The 16619-nt window shown below is 30.9% G+C and overlaps 1 protein-coding gene across 1 annotated transcript in view; it reads left to right on the top strand.

Annotated features, from left to right (window-relative positions):
• Window positions 1-16619, top strand: part of LOC119609688 (nesprin-1-like) — a gene marked incomplete at its 3' end in the record, with an annotated part of 65277 nt that overhangs the window by 25683 nt on the left and 22975 nt on the right. Inside the window, exons 2-4 of the mRNA XM_037964561.1 lie at window positions 2756-2817; window positions 12988-13260; window positions 16411-16574. Of these exons, the coding sequence (XP_037820489.1) occupies window positions 2756-2817; window positions 12988-13260; window positions 16411-16574 (499 nt within the window). The remainder of the gene's footprint in view (window positions 1-2755; window positions 2818-12987; window positions 13261-16410; window positions 16575-16619) is intronic.

The raw sequence follows: 16619 nt of genomic DNA, 5'->3' as shown, positions 1-16619 counted from the left end.
TATAGTCTAGTCTATAGTCTAGTCTATAGTCTAGTCTATAGTCTAGTCTATAGTCTAGTCTATAGTCTAGTCTATAGTCTAGTCTATAGTCTAGTCTATAGTCTAGTCTATAGTCTAGTCTATAGTCTAGTCTATAGTCTAGTCTATAGTCTAGTCTATAGTCTAGTCTATAGTCTAGTCTATAGTCTAGTCTATAGTCTAGTCTATAGTCTAGTCTATAGTCTAGTCTATAGTCTAGTCTATAGTCTAGTCTATAGTCTAGTCTATAGTCTAGTCTATAGTCTAGTCTATAGTCTAGTCTATAGTCTAGTCTATAGTCTAGTCTATAGTCTAGTCTATAGTCTAGTCTATAGTCTAGTCTATAGTCTAGTCTATAGTCTAGTCTATAGTCTAGTCTATAGTCTAGTCTATAGTCTAGTCTATAGTCTAGTCTATAGTCTAGTCTGTAGTCTAGTCTATAGTCTAGTCTCTAGTCTAGTCTACAGTCTAGTATATAGTCTAGTCTATAGTCTAGTCTATAGTCTAGTCTATAGTCTAGTCTATAGTCTAGTCTATAGTCTAGTCTATAGTCTGGTCTATAGTCTAGTCTATAGTCTAGTCTATAGTCTAGTCTATAGTCTAGTCTATAGTCTAGTCTATAGTCTAGTCTATAGTCTAGTCTATAGTCTAGTCTATAGTCTTGCCTATAGTCTGGTCTTTAGTCTAGTCTGTAGTCTAGTCTGGTCTATAGTTTGGTTATAGTCTAGTCTATGGTCTATTCTATGGTCTAGTTAATAGTCTAGTCTCTACTCTAGTCTATAGTCTAGTCTCTACTCTAGTCTATAGTCTAGTCTATAGTGTTGTCTACAGTCCAGTTTATAGTCTAGTCTAGTCTATAGTCTGGTCTATAGTTTGGTCGATAGTCTAGTCTATAGTCTGGTCTATAGTCTAGTCTATAGTCTAGTCTATAGTCTGGTCTATAGTCTAGTCTATAGTCTAGTCTATAGACTATTCTATAGACTAGTCTATAGTCTAGTCTATAGTCTAGTCTATAGTCTAGTCTATAGTCTAGTCTATAGTCTAGTCTATAGTCTAGTCTATAGACTATTCTATAGACTAGTCTATAGTCTAGTCTATAGTCTAGTCTATAGTCTAGTCTATAGTCTAGTCTATAGTCTAGTCTATAGTCTAGTCTATAGTCTGGTCTATAGTCTAGTCTATAGTCTAGTCTATACTCTAGTCTATAGTCTAGTCTATAGTCTGGTCTATAATCTAGTCTACAGTCCAGTTTATAGTCTAGTCTATAGTCTAGTCTATAGTCTAGTTTATAGTCTAGTTTATAGTTTAGTTTATAGTCTAGTTTATAGTCTAGTCTATAGTCTAGTCTAGTCTTTAGAGATTTTTTACAAAATCCTCTTTCTATAAGATTTGGGATTTTCGATGATCGCTTTTAAATCAATCGATTTTCGAACAATGAAGTTGAGCTGTTTTGTCATTTTAAAGTTTTTTTCTCTCCAGAGTATAAAACACGAAATAAATAAAATTTTTTATTGCAATACATTTGATATTCTTTCATTTATCGGGGGTGTTTGAAAACCATATGTGTTCATAAATTATAATTTTCTTTATTGTTTTTAACAAAATAATACTTGAGTTTTTTTTTTTGGAAAATTGCCCATTCTGTGAGTGTGTGTGCAAAAGAAATTTTCATTCATTCTATGTTTATGATCACAATATATGAGGTAAACACGTTTATGTTCATTAATTTTTCTTTTTCTTCTACGCAAACATTAAATGTGTGACGTGTATAGCGTCCTCTATAACATTTATAACAACAAATTTATTTAAACAATTAAAAATATGTAAAATATAGCAGAAAAAAAAACAAGCAATACATTTTGTTAAACGAACGCCAAAGAACAAAACCCATAATTTGTTGTAGCGGTTCCGCTATTGGGTTTACCAATGTTTTTGTTGTTTTTCTTTTGTTTATTACAATAATTACGACGAGTTTAAATATAGTAAATAATTATAAACATTATCACAATCAGACGCACATAATTATATGAAAAAATTTATGTAAATGTTATAATATTGATGTGGTTGTTGTTGTTGTTTTTTTTGTTGTAATACTATTATGTAGTTGTTAACGTATTCACTTCATCAACATTTTAACTCACATCAGCTAGTAGTGCAGATACTAAGACATTAGGAGGGTGTCGAAAAAATCGAGTTTATGATCCCTCTAGTTATCAAAAGTTATATAGTATAACAAGTAAGTTATTATAAGACTCATTCTGAGTAATGCTGGCGGTAAGCAGTAATCAACATTAAACTTGTCTTTGTGTAAATCTTAGATTAATAAATCTATCGGTTAATTAACACCATTTCTCTTTAATCGTTAACATTTTTGGAGCCCTCCTAAGGTACCTTTCTATCTAGTTTTTTTTCGTATTTGAAATTTTTGTTGTTTTTTTTTTTTTGTTTTCTATAAACTTTACATTTAATTGGCAAATTGTTTGAAAGAAAAAGTTGTGTAATTGTTGTTTTAGTATTTTAATTAGCCATAAACATACAACGTGCGGCCCTCCTCCATTAGTGGTTTACACATAGGAATTTGATTGCTTTGAACCAAAAAAATTTGAATACTTTTAAAACTGAACATTACTTTTTGAAATATTTCTTTATAAAAAGTAATTTTTATTAATAAATTTTATAAAATGTATCTAATTTTGTATGTTATTAATTTTGTGTTTTTTGCTTTCTTTCTTTACAGAGGAGCAAGAACGTGTTCAAAAGAAAACATTCACTAATTGGATTAATTCATACCTCTTGAAGGTAAGTAAATTTATAGTGGCATAAGTTACAAATACAGGTTGGAGTCATAATTATTTACATAAAATCAAATTTAATTTTTTTTTTATTGCAATTCTTTAAGTTGAACATTTATACAAATGTATAATTTTTTTTATTAAAATGGCAAAGTTGGCTGATTTCTTATGCAACCAATTGACGGATCAGATCTAGGCTGGACCAAGTTCAGTTCTAGTTTAGTTCTAGTTCTGTTTTAGTTCTAGTTCAGTTCTAGTTCAGTTCTAGTTCAGTTCTAGTTCAGTTCTAGTTCAGTTCTAGTTCAGTTCTAGTTCAGTTCTAGTTCAGTTCTAGTTCAGTTCTAGTAGTTCTAGTCAGTCTAGTTCAGTTCTAGTTCAGTTCTAGTTCAGTTCTAGTTCAGTTCTAGTTCAGTTCTAGTTCAGTTTCTAGTTCAGTTCTAGTTCAGTTCTAGTTCAGTTCTAGTTCAGTTCTACGTTCAGTTCTAGTTCAGTTCTAGTTCATTACTAGTTCAAGTTCTAGTTCAGTTCTAGTTCAGTTCTAGTTCAGTTCTAGTTCAGTTCTAGTTCAGTTCTAGTTCAGTTCTAGTTCAGTTCTAGTTCAGTTAGTTCAGTTCTAGTTCAGTTTCTAGTTCAGTTCTAGTCAGTTTTTTCTAGTCAGTTCTAGTTTCAGTTTCTAGTTCAGTTCTTCGAGTTCTTCAGTTCTAGTTCAGTTCTAGTTCAGTTCTAGGTCAGTTCTAGTTCAGTTCTAGTTCAGTCTAGTTCATTCTGTTTCTAGTTCAGTTTCTAGTTCAGTTCTGAGTTCAGTTCTAGTCAGTTCTAGTTCAGTTCTATTCAGTAGTTCAGTTCTAGTTCAGTTCTAGTTCAGTTCTAGTTCAGTTCTAGTTCAGTTCTAGTTCAGTTCTAGTTCAGTTCCTAGTTTCTAGTTTCTAGTTCAGTTCTAGTTCAGTTCTAGTTCAGTTCTAGTTCAGTTCTAGTTCAGTTCTAGTTCAGTTCTAGTTCAGTTCCTAGTTCAGTTCCTAGTTCAGTTCTATTCAGTTCTAGTTCAGTTCTAGTTCAGTTCTAGTTCAGTTTAGTTCAGTTCTAGTTCAGTTCTAGTGTCAGTTTTAGTTCAGTTGTAGTCAGTTGTAGTCAGTTGTAGTTCAGTTGTAGTTCAGTTCTAGTTCAGTTCTAGTTCAGTTCTAGTTCAGTTGTAGTTCAGTTGTAGTTCAGTTGCTAGTTCAGTTCTAGTTCAGTTCAGTTCTAGTTCAGTTCTAGTTCAGTTCTAGTTCAGTTCTAGTTCAGTTCTAGTTCAGTTCTAGTTCAGTTCTAGTTCAGTTCTAGTTCAGTTCTAGTTCAGTTCTAGTTCAGTTCTAGTTCAGTTCTAGTTCAGTTCTAGTTCAGTTCTAGTTCAGTTCTAGTTCAGTTCTAGTTCAGTTCTAGTTCAGTTCTAGTTCAGTTCTAGTTCAGTTCTAGTTCAGTTCTAGTTCAGTTCTAGTTCAGTTCTAGTTCAGTTCTTGTTCAGTTCTAGTTCAGTTCTAGTTCAGTTCTAGTTCAGTTCTAGTTCAGTTCTAGTTCAGTTCTAGTTCAGTTCTAGTTCAGTTCTAGTTCAGTTCTAGTTTCAGTTCTAGTTCAGTTCTAGTTCTAGTTTCAGTTCTAGTTCAGTTCTAGTTCTCTAGTTCAGTTCTAGTTCAGTTCTAGTTCAGTTCTAGTTCAGTTCTAGTTCAGTTCTAGTTCAGTTCTAGTTCAGTTCTAGTTCAGTTCTAGTTCAGTTCTAGTTCAGTTCTAGTTCAGTTCTAGTTCAGTTCTAGTTCATTCTAGTTCAGTTCTAGTTCAGTTCTAGTTCAGTTCTAGTTCAGTTCTAGTTCAGTTCTAGTTCAGTTCTAGTTCAGTTCTAGTTCAGTTCTAGTTCAGTTCTAGTTCAGTTCTAGTTCAGTTCTAGTTCAGTTCGTTCAGTTCTAGTTCAGTTCTAGTTCATGCTAGTTCAGTTCTAGTTCAGTTCTAGTTCAGTTCTAGTTCAGTTCTAGTTCAGTTCTAGTTCAGTTCTAGTTCAGTTCTAGTTCAGTTCTAGTTCAGTTCTAGTTCAGTTCTAGTTCAGTTCTAGTTCAGTTAGTCTAGTTCAGTTCTAGTTCAGTTCTAGTTCAGTTCTAGTTCAGTTCTAGTTCAGTTCTAGTTCAGTTCTAGTTCAGTTCTAGTTCAGTTCTAGTTCAGTTCTAGTTCAGTTCTAGTTCAGTTCTAGTTCAGTTCTAGTTCAGTTCTAGTTCAGTTCTAGTTCAGTTCTAGTTCAGTTCTAGTTCAGTTCTAGTTCAGTTCTAGTTCTAGTTCAGTTCTAGTTCAGTTCTAGTTCAGTTCTAGTTCAGTTCTAGTTCAGTTCTAGTTCAGTTCTAGTTCAGTTCTAGTTCTGTTCTAGTTCTGTTCTAGTTCTGTTCTAGTTCTGTTCTAGATCTGTTCTAGATCTGTTCTTGTTCTGTTCTAGTTCTGTTCTAGTTCAGTTCTAGTTCAGTTCTAGTTCAGTTCTAGTTCTGTTCTAGTTCTGTTTTAGTTCTGTTCTAGTTCTGTTCTAGTTCTGTTCTAGTTCAGTTCTAGTTCAGTTCTAGTTCAGTTCTAGTTCAGTTCTAGTTCAGTTCTAGTTCAGTTCTAGTTCAGTTCTAGTTCAGTTCTAGTTCAGTTCTAGTTCAGTTCTAGTTCAGTTCTAGTTCAGTTCTAGTTCTGTTCTAGTTCTGTTCTAGTTCTGTTCTAGTTCTGTTCTAGTTCTGTTCTAGTTCTGTTCTAGTTCTGTTCTGTTCTGTTCTGTTCTAGTTCTGTTCTTTTCTGTTCTAGTTCTGTTCAATTCAATTCTGTTCTAGTTCTGTTCTAGTTCAGTTGTTGTTCAGTTAATCAATCAATTTGCACCGAAAAACTGTCCCCGATCATGCGAATAACATACAGAATGCATTTTGAAAGTATTAACCTAAATAATTTCTGGGTTAATTTATTGAAGAATTCCTATTATGGAACACCAAGAGAAAATATAGCTATGACTGTTCACAATATCTTATATTTAGCCATTTTATATATTTTTTTCTCAGATAGACAGATACATTTTTGACGTAATTCATTTAAAATAAACAAAAATTATTTTTAATAACCATTTGTTTGGATTTAATTTTTTGTGCAATTTTTCATTATATTTTTTGTAAATATTTATAAAATATGATTCATATAACCCATCAACAAATTAATGTCCATTTGTTCAGATTTTTTCATTCCAAATATAATGAAAATAGAAATTGTTTATTTAAAAATGTATTTTTAAATATTTGCAAAAATAGCCATAAAATATTTTTATAGAAATTATTCACATTACAAAATATTACGTACAAATATATTTTATACATGAAATGAAATTTTTTAGCACATTATCTAAAAGAATTTTTAATTTATGTTTTCCTTTTGACGTTAAAATGCTAAGAATATTTTATAGGTAAAAAAATTGTCAAAATTTTATTTAAATGGACCAAAAGTCAGAATTACGTTTTCTTTAAATTTGCGACAAAATGTTTAACAAAAGGAGCGCCATTAAGTTTTTTTAAACCATCCGATTTAAAATTTGCAATTTTTTGTTTTAATAATTTTTATGGAAATTTTGTTAAAATTTAATTACGTTACTACCCACTTTTTTATAACAAGTTTTTAATTACTTTCAAATATTTAGCCACAATTCTTGGTAAAATTTTTATGATTTTATTCTTCTTCCAAATAAAAAAGGCCGGGAATGGAAAAAAATTCCGGTTTATATTTGTGGCAAAAAGACAAATATTACCGGCCGGCAAAATAACAACGACATAAATTTAAATTTGCAAAAAAAAAAAAAAAAAATTAAGTCTATATTATATCTACATTGAAACACACCTACACAAAAAGAACAGGCATATCAAAATTTAAAATGTTTTATAAACATGATTTTTTTTACAAATATACGAGGGTTAAATGGAAAATTTATGGTAAAAGCACATGGAAGAAGCATTTAATGGAAAATCGTATTTGTACTGAAAAAAGTACTACTAATGATGTGATGTTTAATAAAAATTGGGTGTTTTAATGAGAATTTTGAATGAAAAATCGTATTTCTAAAATCGGCTTTTTATTAAGAGTTAGTTAGTTAGTTAGTTAGTTAGTTAGTTAGTTAGTTAGTTAGTTAGTTAGTTAGTTAGTTAGTTAAGTTTGTTAGTTAGTTAGTTAGTTCGTTCGTTCGTTTAGTTAGTTCGTTATTCGTTAGTTCGTTCTTAGTTAGTTAGTTAGTTAGTTAGTTGTTAGTTCGTTAGTTAGTTAGTTCGTTGTTAGTTCGTTAGTTAGTTAGTTAGTTCGTTGTTGTCGTTTGTCGTTAGTTCAGTTCTAATTCAGTTCCAGTTCAGTCCTACTTCAGTTCTACTACTTTTCCGTTCTAGTTCAGTCCAAGCTCACTTCTAGTTCAGTTCCAGTTCAGTTCTAGTTCAGTTCTAGTTCAGTTCTAGTTCAGTTCTCTTTCAGTTCTAGTTCAGTTCTAGTTCAGTTCTAGTTCAGTTCTAGTTCAGTTCTAGTTCAGTTCTAGTTTTCTTCTAGTTCTTCTAGTTCAGTTCTAGTTCAGTTCTAGTTCAGTTTCTAGTCAGTTCTAGTTCAGTTCTCGTTCAGTTCTAGTTCATTTCTAGTTCTGTTCTAGTTCAGTTCTAGTTCAGTTCTAGTTCAGTTCTAGTTCAGTTCTAGTTCAGTTCTAGTTCAGTTCTAGTTCAGTTCTAGTTCAGTTCTAGTTCAGTTCTAGTTCAGTTCTAGTTCAGTTCTAGTTCAGTTCTAGTTCAGTTCTAGTTCAGTTCTAGTTCAGTTCTAGTTCAGTTCTAGTTCAGTTCTAGTTCAGTTCTAGTTCAGTTCTAGTTCAGTTCTAGTTCAGTTCTAGTTCAGTTCTAGTTCAGTTCTAGTTCAGTTCTAGTTCAGTTCTAGTTCAGTTCTAGTTCAGTTCTAGTTCAGTTCTAGTTCAGTTCTAGTTCAGTTCTAGTTCAGTTCTAGTTCAGTTCTAGTTCAGTTCTAGTTCAGTTCTAGTTCAGTTCTAGTTCAGTTCTAGTTCAGTTCTAGTTCAGTTCTAGTTCAGTTCTAGTTCAGTTCTAGTTCAGTTCTAGTTCAGTTCTAGTTCAGTTCTAGTTCAGTTCTAGTTCAGTTCTAGTTCAGTTCTAGTTCAGTTCTAGTTCAGTTCTAGTTCAGTTCTAGTTCAGTTCTAGTTCAGTTCTAGTTCAGTTCTAGTTCAGTTCTAGTTCAGTTCTAGTTCAGTTCTAGTTCAGTTCTAGTTCAGTTCTAGTTCAGTTCTAGTTCAGTTCTAGTTCAGTTCTAGTTCAGTTTCTAGTTCAGTTCTAGTTCAGTTCTAGTTCAGTTCTAGTTCAGTTCTAGTTCAGTTTCTAGTTCAGTTCTTAGTTCAGTTCTAGTTCAGTTCTAGTTCAGTTCTAGTTCAGTTCTAGTTCAGTTCTAGTTTCAGTTCTAGTTCAGTTCCTAGTTCAGTTCTAGTTCAGTTAGTCAGTTCTAGTCAGTTCTAGTTCAGTTTCTAGTTCAGTTCTAGTTCAGTTCTAGTTCAGTTCTAGTTCAGTTCTAGTTCAGTTCTAGTTCAGTTCTAGTTCAGTTCTAGTTCAGTTCTAGTTCAGTCTAGTTCAGTTCTAGTTCAGTTCTAGTTCAGTTCTAGTTCAGTTATAGTTCAGTTCTAGTTCAGTTCTTGTTCAGTTCTAGTTCAGTTCTAGTTCAGTTCTAGGTCAGTTCTAGTTCAGTTCTAGTTCAGTTCTAGTTCAGTTCTACTTCAGTTCAGTTCTAGTTCAGTTCTAGTTCAGTTCTAGTTCAGTTCTAGTTCAGTTCTAGTTCAGTTCTAGTTCAGTTCTAGTTCAGTTCTAGTTCAGTTCTAGTGCAGGTCTCGTTAGTTTGTCTAGTTTATAGTTTGGTCTATGGTCCAGTCTAAAGTCTAGTCTATAGTCTAGGCTATTAGCCTAGTTCATATTCTGGTCTATAGTCGATTTATAGGTTTGTCCATAGTCTAGTCTATAGTCTGGTTTAGTTTATGGTCCAGTTTAAAATCTATTCTATATGCCAGCCTGGCATTGCCAGGCCATCTATCTAGAAGTTCGTTTAAGTATAGTTGTTGTTAAGTTTCTTTTAATTCTCAAGAAACTTCTCTGGCCACCCTCGTTCTCAAATACCAGAATATGTAAAATATTTCTTTTAATATGTTTACTGCTTTTTTTCATTGTTGGCAATAAAAATCTTTTGATCGTGGCCAACATGTGCTAAACAAATATATGAAACCAGTTCTTTAATATGGACTTTATTTTTGGCGTCCAGATGACCACATATTTTTATTTTTGCTTATGTATGGAAGTATGTTCCTTCACTCACGCCTCTTGTCCAACAACACAACATCATTTTGCCAACAATTGTGGACTTTAGAAAAAACTTCATTTAGTGCAAAAAAAGTGAGAGAAAATACGATTTTTTCGATGAAAAAATGGCATCTATGCTGTGGCCGGCCGGCCGGCCGTTATGAAGTGAACGTAGCACAGTGGTATAGGAAAAAAAAAAGAGGGAAATAATTCGGTAACTTCTAAACGGTTAATCCGATTTTAATGAAATTTGGTATGCACAAAGAGGAGGTGTTGTCGAGTTTAGGTTTTGAATTTGGACCTTATAGGCCAACCAGGGGCCCGGCGGGGGGTCCTCAAATTAGGACACCTCGGCTATGTTAAATTTTTAAAACGATCCTATTTCTTCATTTGAGTTCCGATTTAAAAAAAATTTCGTATATAGAATCTCCTCATCGAGCACTATAAAAAATGTCGTCGTAGCAGTAAATTATCTCTTATAGTTTAGGAGATATTCGCATTTGAATATTAAAATTTTAAAATTTTTACCGTCCTTACTTTAGTTTTTTTGATAATAGCAGGTCCAAATATTTCCGATTTTCGCCATTAACAACAAGTTTATATACCAAGCAGTGAAAGAATTATGTAAAAATCATGACTGAGTCCAAAGTTATAGGCATTTAAATTTAAAAAATTAAAAAAAGGCGATTTTTTGTCATTTTTTGGGAAAAAAGTATCTTTTTCTTTTTAAGTTATCTAAAAAGTTTCTAAGAAGATGTATATAGAATTTATACTTTTTGGAAAGCTGACTTTACATAAAATACGATAAATGAAACAAAACCTAAAAATTTTTGATACCGAGGGGACCAGGTCCATCCAAAAAAACCCTATTTTTTATGGAAAATTAAATTTTGAGCAAAAATTCTCAAATCGCATAGTCGATATCAAATTATAGTGACCTGTTTTATATGACCCAATAAGTTCTTAATCATTTTGTAACGGGTTTCGATAACCCCGCCCCTGGTATGGATATAATAGGCAAAAAACCAAAAAATCCCATTTTTGGGATTTTTTAAAACTTTTTTGGGAATTCCGGGATTTCTAATAAGAAAATTCGAAATTTTTATTTAATTTTGGATTTTGAGTAAAAAAATCTACCTAACTGTAAAATTTCATCAAAAAATATTCATAAATAAAATTTTTATTGCAATTTGAAAAATTTGTATCTTCGCAAAAACTGAATAAAAAACATTTTTTAATTTTTTTTAAAAAAAGTATTCCGCGAATTTTTTAATTTTCAAAAATTATATACAGTTTTGAAAAATAGACAAAATTACCTTTCCATTGATATATAACATGCCTACCTAATGTTTTTTAAGTGACAAATTAATTAGGGAAAACTCAACATCTTTTAGAAAATTTGCCTAGCACTATTATTTTCATCCATAAGGTTAACTCTTAAATTTGTTACATATATGGATGAAAATAATAGTGCTAGGTAAATTTTCTAAAAGATGTTGAGTTTTCCCTAATTAATTTGTCACTTAAAAAACATTAGGTAGGCATGTTATATATCAATGGAAAGGTAATTTTGTCTATTTTTCAAAACTGTATATAATTTTTGAAAATTAAAAAAAAAATTAAGGTTAACTCTTAAATTTGTTACATATATGGATGAAAATAATAGTGCTAGGTAAATTTTCTAAAAGATGTTGAGTTTTCCCTAATTAATTTGTCACTTAAAAAACATTAGGTAGGCATGTTATATATCAATGGAAAGGTAATTTTGTCTATTTTTCAAAACTGTATATAATTTTTGAAAATTAAAAAATTCGCGGAATACTTTTTTTAAAAAAAATTAAAAAATGTTTTTTATTCAGTTTTTGCGAAGATACAAATTTTTCAAATTGCAATAAAAATTTTATTTATGAATATTTTTTGATGAAATTTTACAGTTAGGTAGATTTTTTTACTCAAAATCCAAAATTAAATAAAAATTTCGAATTTTCTTATTAGAAATCCCGGAATTCCCAAAAAAGTTTTAAAAAATCCCAAAAATGGGATTTTTTGGTTTTTTGCCTATTATATCCATACCAGGGGCGGGGTTATCGAAACCCGTTACAAAATGATTAAGAACTTATTGGGTCATATAAAACAGGTCACTATAATTTGATATCGACTATGCGATTTGAGAATTTTTGCTCAAAATTTAATTTTCCATAAAAAATAGGGTTTTTTTGGATGGACCTGGTCCCCTCGGTATCAAAAATTTTTAGGTTTTGTTTCATTTATCGTATTTTATGTAAAGTCAGCTTTCCAAAAAGTGTAAATTCTATATACATCTTCTTAGAAACTTTTTAGATAACTTAAAAAGAAAAAGATACTTTTTTCCCAAAAAAATGACAAAAAATCGCCTTTTTTTAATTTTTTAAATTTAAATGCCTATAACTTTGGACTCAGTCATGATTTTTACATAATTCTTTCACTGCTTGGTATATAAACTTGTTGTTAAGCAAATAAAAAAAATGGCGAAAATCGGAAATATTTGGACCTGCTATTATCAAAAAAACTAAAGTAAGGACGGTAAAAATTTTAAAATTTTAATATTCAAATGCGAATATCTCCTAAACTATAAGAGATAATTTTTTATAGTGCTCGATGAGGAGATTCTATATACGAAATTTTTTTTAAATCGGAACTCAAATGAAGAAATAGGATCGTTTTAAAAATTTAACATAGCCGAGGTGTCCTAATTTGATGACCCCCCGCCGGGCCCCTGGTTGGCCTATAAGGTCCAAATTCAAAACCTAAACTCGACAACACCTCCTCTTTGTGCACACCAAATTTCATTAAAATCGGATTAACCGTTTAGAAGTTACCGAATTATTTCCCTCTTTTTTTTTCCTATACCACTGTGCGTAGTGTTTCAGCTAAGATGTTGTGGGCTTTGAAATAGTTATAAGTTTATTGACCATTATTTATATGCTTATACATTTACATACATATGTACATATGTATCTGTGTATATTGTCATAAAATTGCCATAAACTAATTTAAGTGCGCGTCATAAAATTATGTTTAAAAATTATGAGTTAAAAATTTAATTTTAGGGAAATTTTAATTAAGAATTTCTTTTAACCATAAACCCAAAACTATTGAATCATGTTAACCTATGCTCTCTCGGCTTAAGATTTAGGTGAAAGGAATGTAATACTTTTTAAGATCAATTTGCAAATGGTTTAGCAAACTTCATTAACGATCGTGTGTGTGTGTGTGTAGGAAATGGGATCATCTAATTTTGTGCAGATCACTCTTCATGGTTGTTATTTTTTTAGTCTTAAACAAATTTACATTTTTAAACTACAAGTACAACTTCTAATTACTTTCTATTATTTAGAAATAAGCTTTTCACTTTCAAAATTCAAAGAAGATCAATTATCTAATTTTAACTCTCGAATACATTTGACTAACTTCAAGATCTTTAAAATCCGGTTTTATATAATACACATATGAAACGAAACGTATTTGTTTAAATTAAATTTAAATTCAGTTTTATTGTGTAAAAAAGCAAAAACTATTGTCATTTTGGATCATTGTTACCTGTTTTTTTGTTGTTTGTAGTTTTAAGGTTGTTTATGATCAAGGTGATCAAGGTGATCACGTATTTAGATTTTGAAGAATTCGTACTCAAATGCAAATTTAAAATTCAGATTTCAAATTGAAAACAAAAATGTGATGTAATAAATTTTTTAAAAAAATTTATTTAAACAATAAATTTAAAAAAATCGATGTTATTTAATTAAAACTTTTATTAATTGTTTAACTAATTAATTAATTTTTCTCTTCCTCAATTTTAGCGTGTTCCACCGCTTCGAGTGGATGATTTGATCAACGATTTGCGCGATGGTACAAAATTAATAGCACTTTTGGAAGTGTTATCTGGCGAAAAGCTACCCGTCGAAAGGGGACGCGTTTTAAGACGTCCACATTTCCTTAGCAATGCCAATACAGCGTTACAATTCTTGGCTAGCAAACGTATAAAATTAGTCAATATCAATCCAGCCGATTTGGTGGATGGGAGACCACCAGTTGTTTTGGGTTTGATATGGACCATTATATTATACTTCCAGGTAAGTTTTACACTACTAACTATAACTTAAAAAAAAATTAATATTGTGTGTTCTATGCGCACTTAAATCAATTCAATTGAAGTATTCAGCACTTCTTAATGTTGAACATAAACTCACTTTATAATAATTGTTCAAAAAAACAAGATCTCTCAGCCTTTTTATTACTCTGTAATGTTGTTCTTATATCTTTCATTTTTTTGATTTTTTTCTAATTCTAATTCATACCAAAATAAATTACAAATTTGTTAACATGTAATTGTATTCCTTTTTTGATTATATATACATATATATTTATGATTTATAATATACATATATATATTTTGTACAATTTTTCAATTAATATGCAAAGATACGTAAAAAGAGGCGGAAAAAGCTAGTAGTAGTTATTAATTATAAGCCACAGGTAATTTTTTTGAAAACTAAATCGTCTGTAGTCTCTTGTCTGTCTGATTACTATCAGACAAAAACACAACATGTAATTGTTCTAAATATGTTTTAGTTATTATTATCACCCTCATCTGTTCAGATCTTTTTTACTATTATTTTTTATTACTATTATTATATTTATTACTATTACTTTTTCGCACTTTATTAAACAAATTTATATGGTGTGTGATTATCGTTAAATTCAATAATTTTTATTTTGTTGTAGTTTGATTAGTTATTTTATTTATTTTGCAAAATAATGTTTAAATTAAAGTTAATTTTGTTGTTATTGTAATTTTCACTTAACTTTTGCTTGACCATTTAATTTGCTATAGAGAGAGTTAAAAAAAAACTATTCAAAAATTTCCATTAGAAATAAATTCCAAAGAGATCATTAGAAGGCTTATTAGAATGAATAGCTATCTTCACGATCTGCACAGATAATGACAAATGAGTTTCCTAATTACTATTGTTTATGAGAGCCTATCTCTGCTCTAAACCTTCAACTTTAGTCTATACTTATTGATATCGAAAATTACCGCGTTTAATTATAAACTATAATCTTGTCTGTAGTCTAGAGTCTTATCTATAGTTTAGACTATAGTCTAGTCCAGTCAATAGTCTACTCTCTAGTCTAGTCAATAGTCTAGGCAATAGTCTAGTCTATAGTGTAGTCTATAGTCTAGTCTATAGTCCAGTCTATAGTATAATCTATAGTCTAGTCTATAGTCTAGTCTATGGTCTAGTCGATAGTCTAGTCTATGGTCTAGTCTATAGTATAGTCTATAGTATAGTCTATAGTATAGTCTATAGTGTAGTCTATACTCTACTCTATAGTCTAGTCTACAGCCTTGTCTATAGTCTACTCTATAGTCTATTCTGTAGTCGAGTTTATAGTCTAGTCTATAGACTAGTCAATAGTCGAGTATGTAGTCTATTCCATAGTGTAGTCTATAGTCGAGTCTATAGTGTAGTCTATAGTCGAGTCTATAGTCTAGTCTATAGTCGAGTCTATAATCTAGTCTATAGTCGAGTCTATAGTCTAGTATATAGTCGAGTCTATAGTCTAGTATATAGTCTAGTATATAGTCGAGTTTATAGACTGGTCTATAGTCGAGTCTGTAGTCTAGTCTGTAGTCTAGCCTATAGTCGGGTCAATAGTCTAGTCTGTAGTACAGAGGAGCGCAAGATTGCCATTACATAGCACGCGTGACAGGGTAAGAAAATTCTGCTGACGCTAAGTTGATACACATACACTATAGGTTTAATTCTTCTTCTTTTTATAATGAGCAATATCAGTTGGTTTGCTCTCAACTTAAAAATCAGTCAGTTGCTGATCAGCACTTATCGAAGTAAGTTCTGTAGGCGACGTTTTTAAAATACACACAGAAATACAACAACAAAATTTTGAGAAAGCCGAATTAATGTAGGAGAACATGAGAGAACAGTTGATAGTTTTTTATATATAGACTTTGATATACGCTGGCTGTCAAAATCCATATTAAATATTTGACAGTTAGCATATGCTTTATAGTTTATAGTCATTTTATTAGTATACTTTTATTTTGAATTGAATTCTGTTCTCTGCTGCTTTACCAACACAAATAAAACTATGGTAGTCTATGGTAGTATGTGTTTGAGCAACACTGGTCTAGTATATAGTCTAGTCTATAGTATAGTCTATAGTATAGTCTATAGTCTAGTCTAGAGTCTACTCTATAGTCTAGTCTACAGCCTAGTCTATAGTCTACTCTATAGTCTAGTCTGTAGTCGAGTTTATAGTCTTGTCTATATAGTCTATAGTCTAGTCTATAGTCTAGTCTATAGTCCAGTCTATAGTCTAGTCTATAGTCTAGTCTATAGTCTAGTCTATAGTGTAGTCTATAGTCTAGTCTATGGTCTAGTATATAGTCTAGTCTATAGTATAGTCTATAGTCTAGTCTATAGTCTACTCTATAGTCTAGTCTACAGTCTAGTCTATAGTCTAGTCTATAGTCTAGTCTATAGTCTAGTCTATAGTCTAGTCTATAGTCTAGTCTATAGTCTAGTCTATAGTCTAGTCTATAGTCTAGTCTATAGTCTAGTCTATAGTCTGGCCTATAGTCTAGTCTATAGTCTAGTCTATAGTCCAGTCTATAGTCTAGTCTATAGTGTAGTCTATAGTCTAGTCTATAGTCTAGTCTATAGTCTAGTCTATAGTCTAGTCTATAGTTTAGTCTATAGTCTAGTCTATAGTCTAGTCTATAGTCTAGTCTATAGTCTAGTCTATAGTGTAATCTATAGTCTAGTCTATACTCTAGTTTATAGTCTAGTCTATAGTCTTATCTATAGTCTAGTCTATAGTCTAGTCTATAGACTACTCTATAGTCTAGTCTATAGTCTAGTGTATAGTTGACTCTATAGTCTAGTATATAGTCGTGTATATAGACTAGTCTATAGTCGAGTCTCTAGCCTAGTCTATAGTCTAGACCGAGATCTTTAATGATCATGACTATCCAAAGTTTTCAAACCAGAATCTAAAGTAATCTCTCGAAATCAAAAAGTTAATTAAATGGTCAAGACAAAGTGTTAATTAGTCTACATTTAAACAGAACAATTTTAATTTAAAATTTTAGAAATAGTTTTTTTTATGTTTCACGGTGAATGTAAATTTTTACAAAACACTCTCTATCAACCAAATTAAAAACCACGAAACTAACTTTCAAACATTTCCACTTTTTCTAGATTGAAGAGAATAGCCGCAACCTCGAATACTTGGGCCATGGCATTGGTGGTTCGGTTAGTTCTCTTGATAGCGTGGGTAAAAACGCTAGTGATATGAAGGCTGAAAAATGGAAGCAAGGTGCCAGAAAAACCTTGCTCAACTGGGTAACAAATGCCCTGCCAAAGTGAGTATTTAAACGACAACGAAGCTTATGAATAAGATCATTTAT

This window comes from Lucilia sericata, unplaced genomic scaffold (assembly GCF_015586225.1).
Source record: "Lucilia sericata isolate MDLA Ls3-8-SP2 unplaced genomic scaffold, ASM1558622v1 Contig001036F_arrow, whole genome shotgun sequence".
NCBI lineage: Eukaryota > Metazoa > Arthropoda > Insecta > Diptera > Calliphoridae > Lucilia > Lucilia sericata.
Note: the sequence above shows the minus strand (reverse complement) of the source record. Positions and strands in the feature narration are given on the sequence as shown.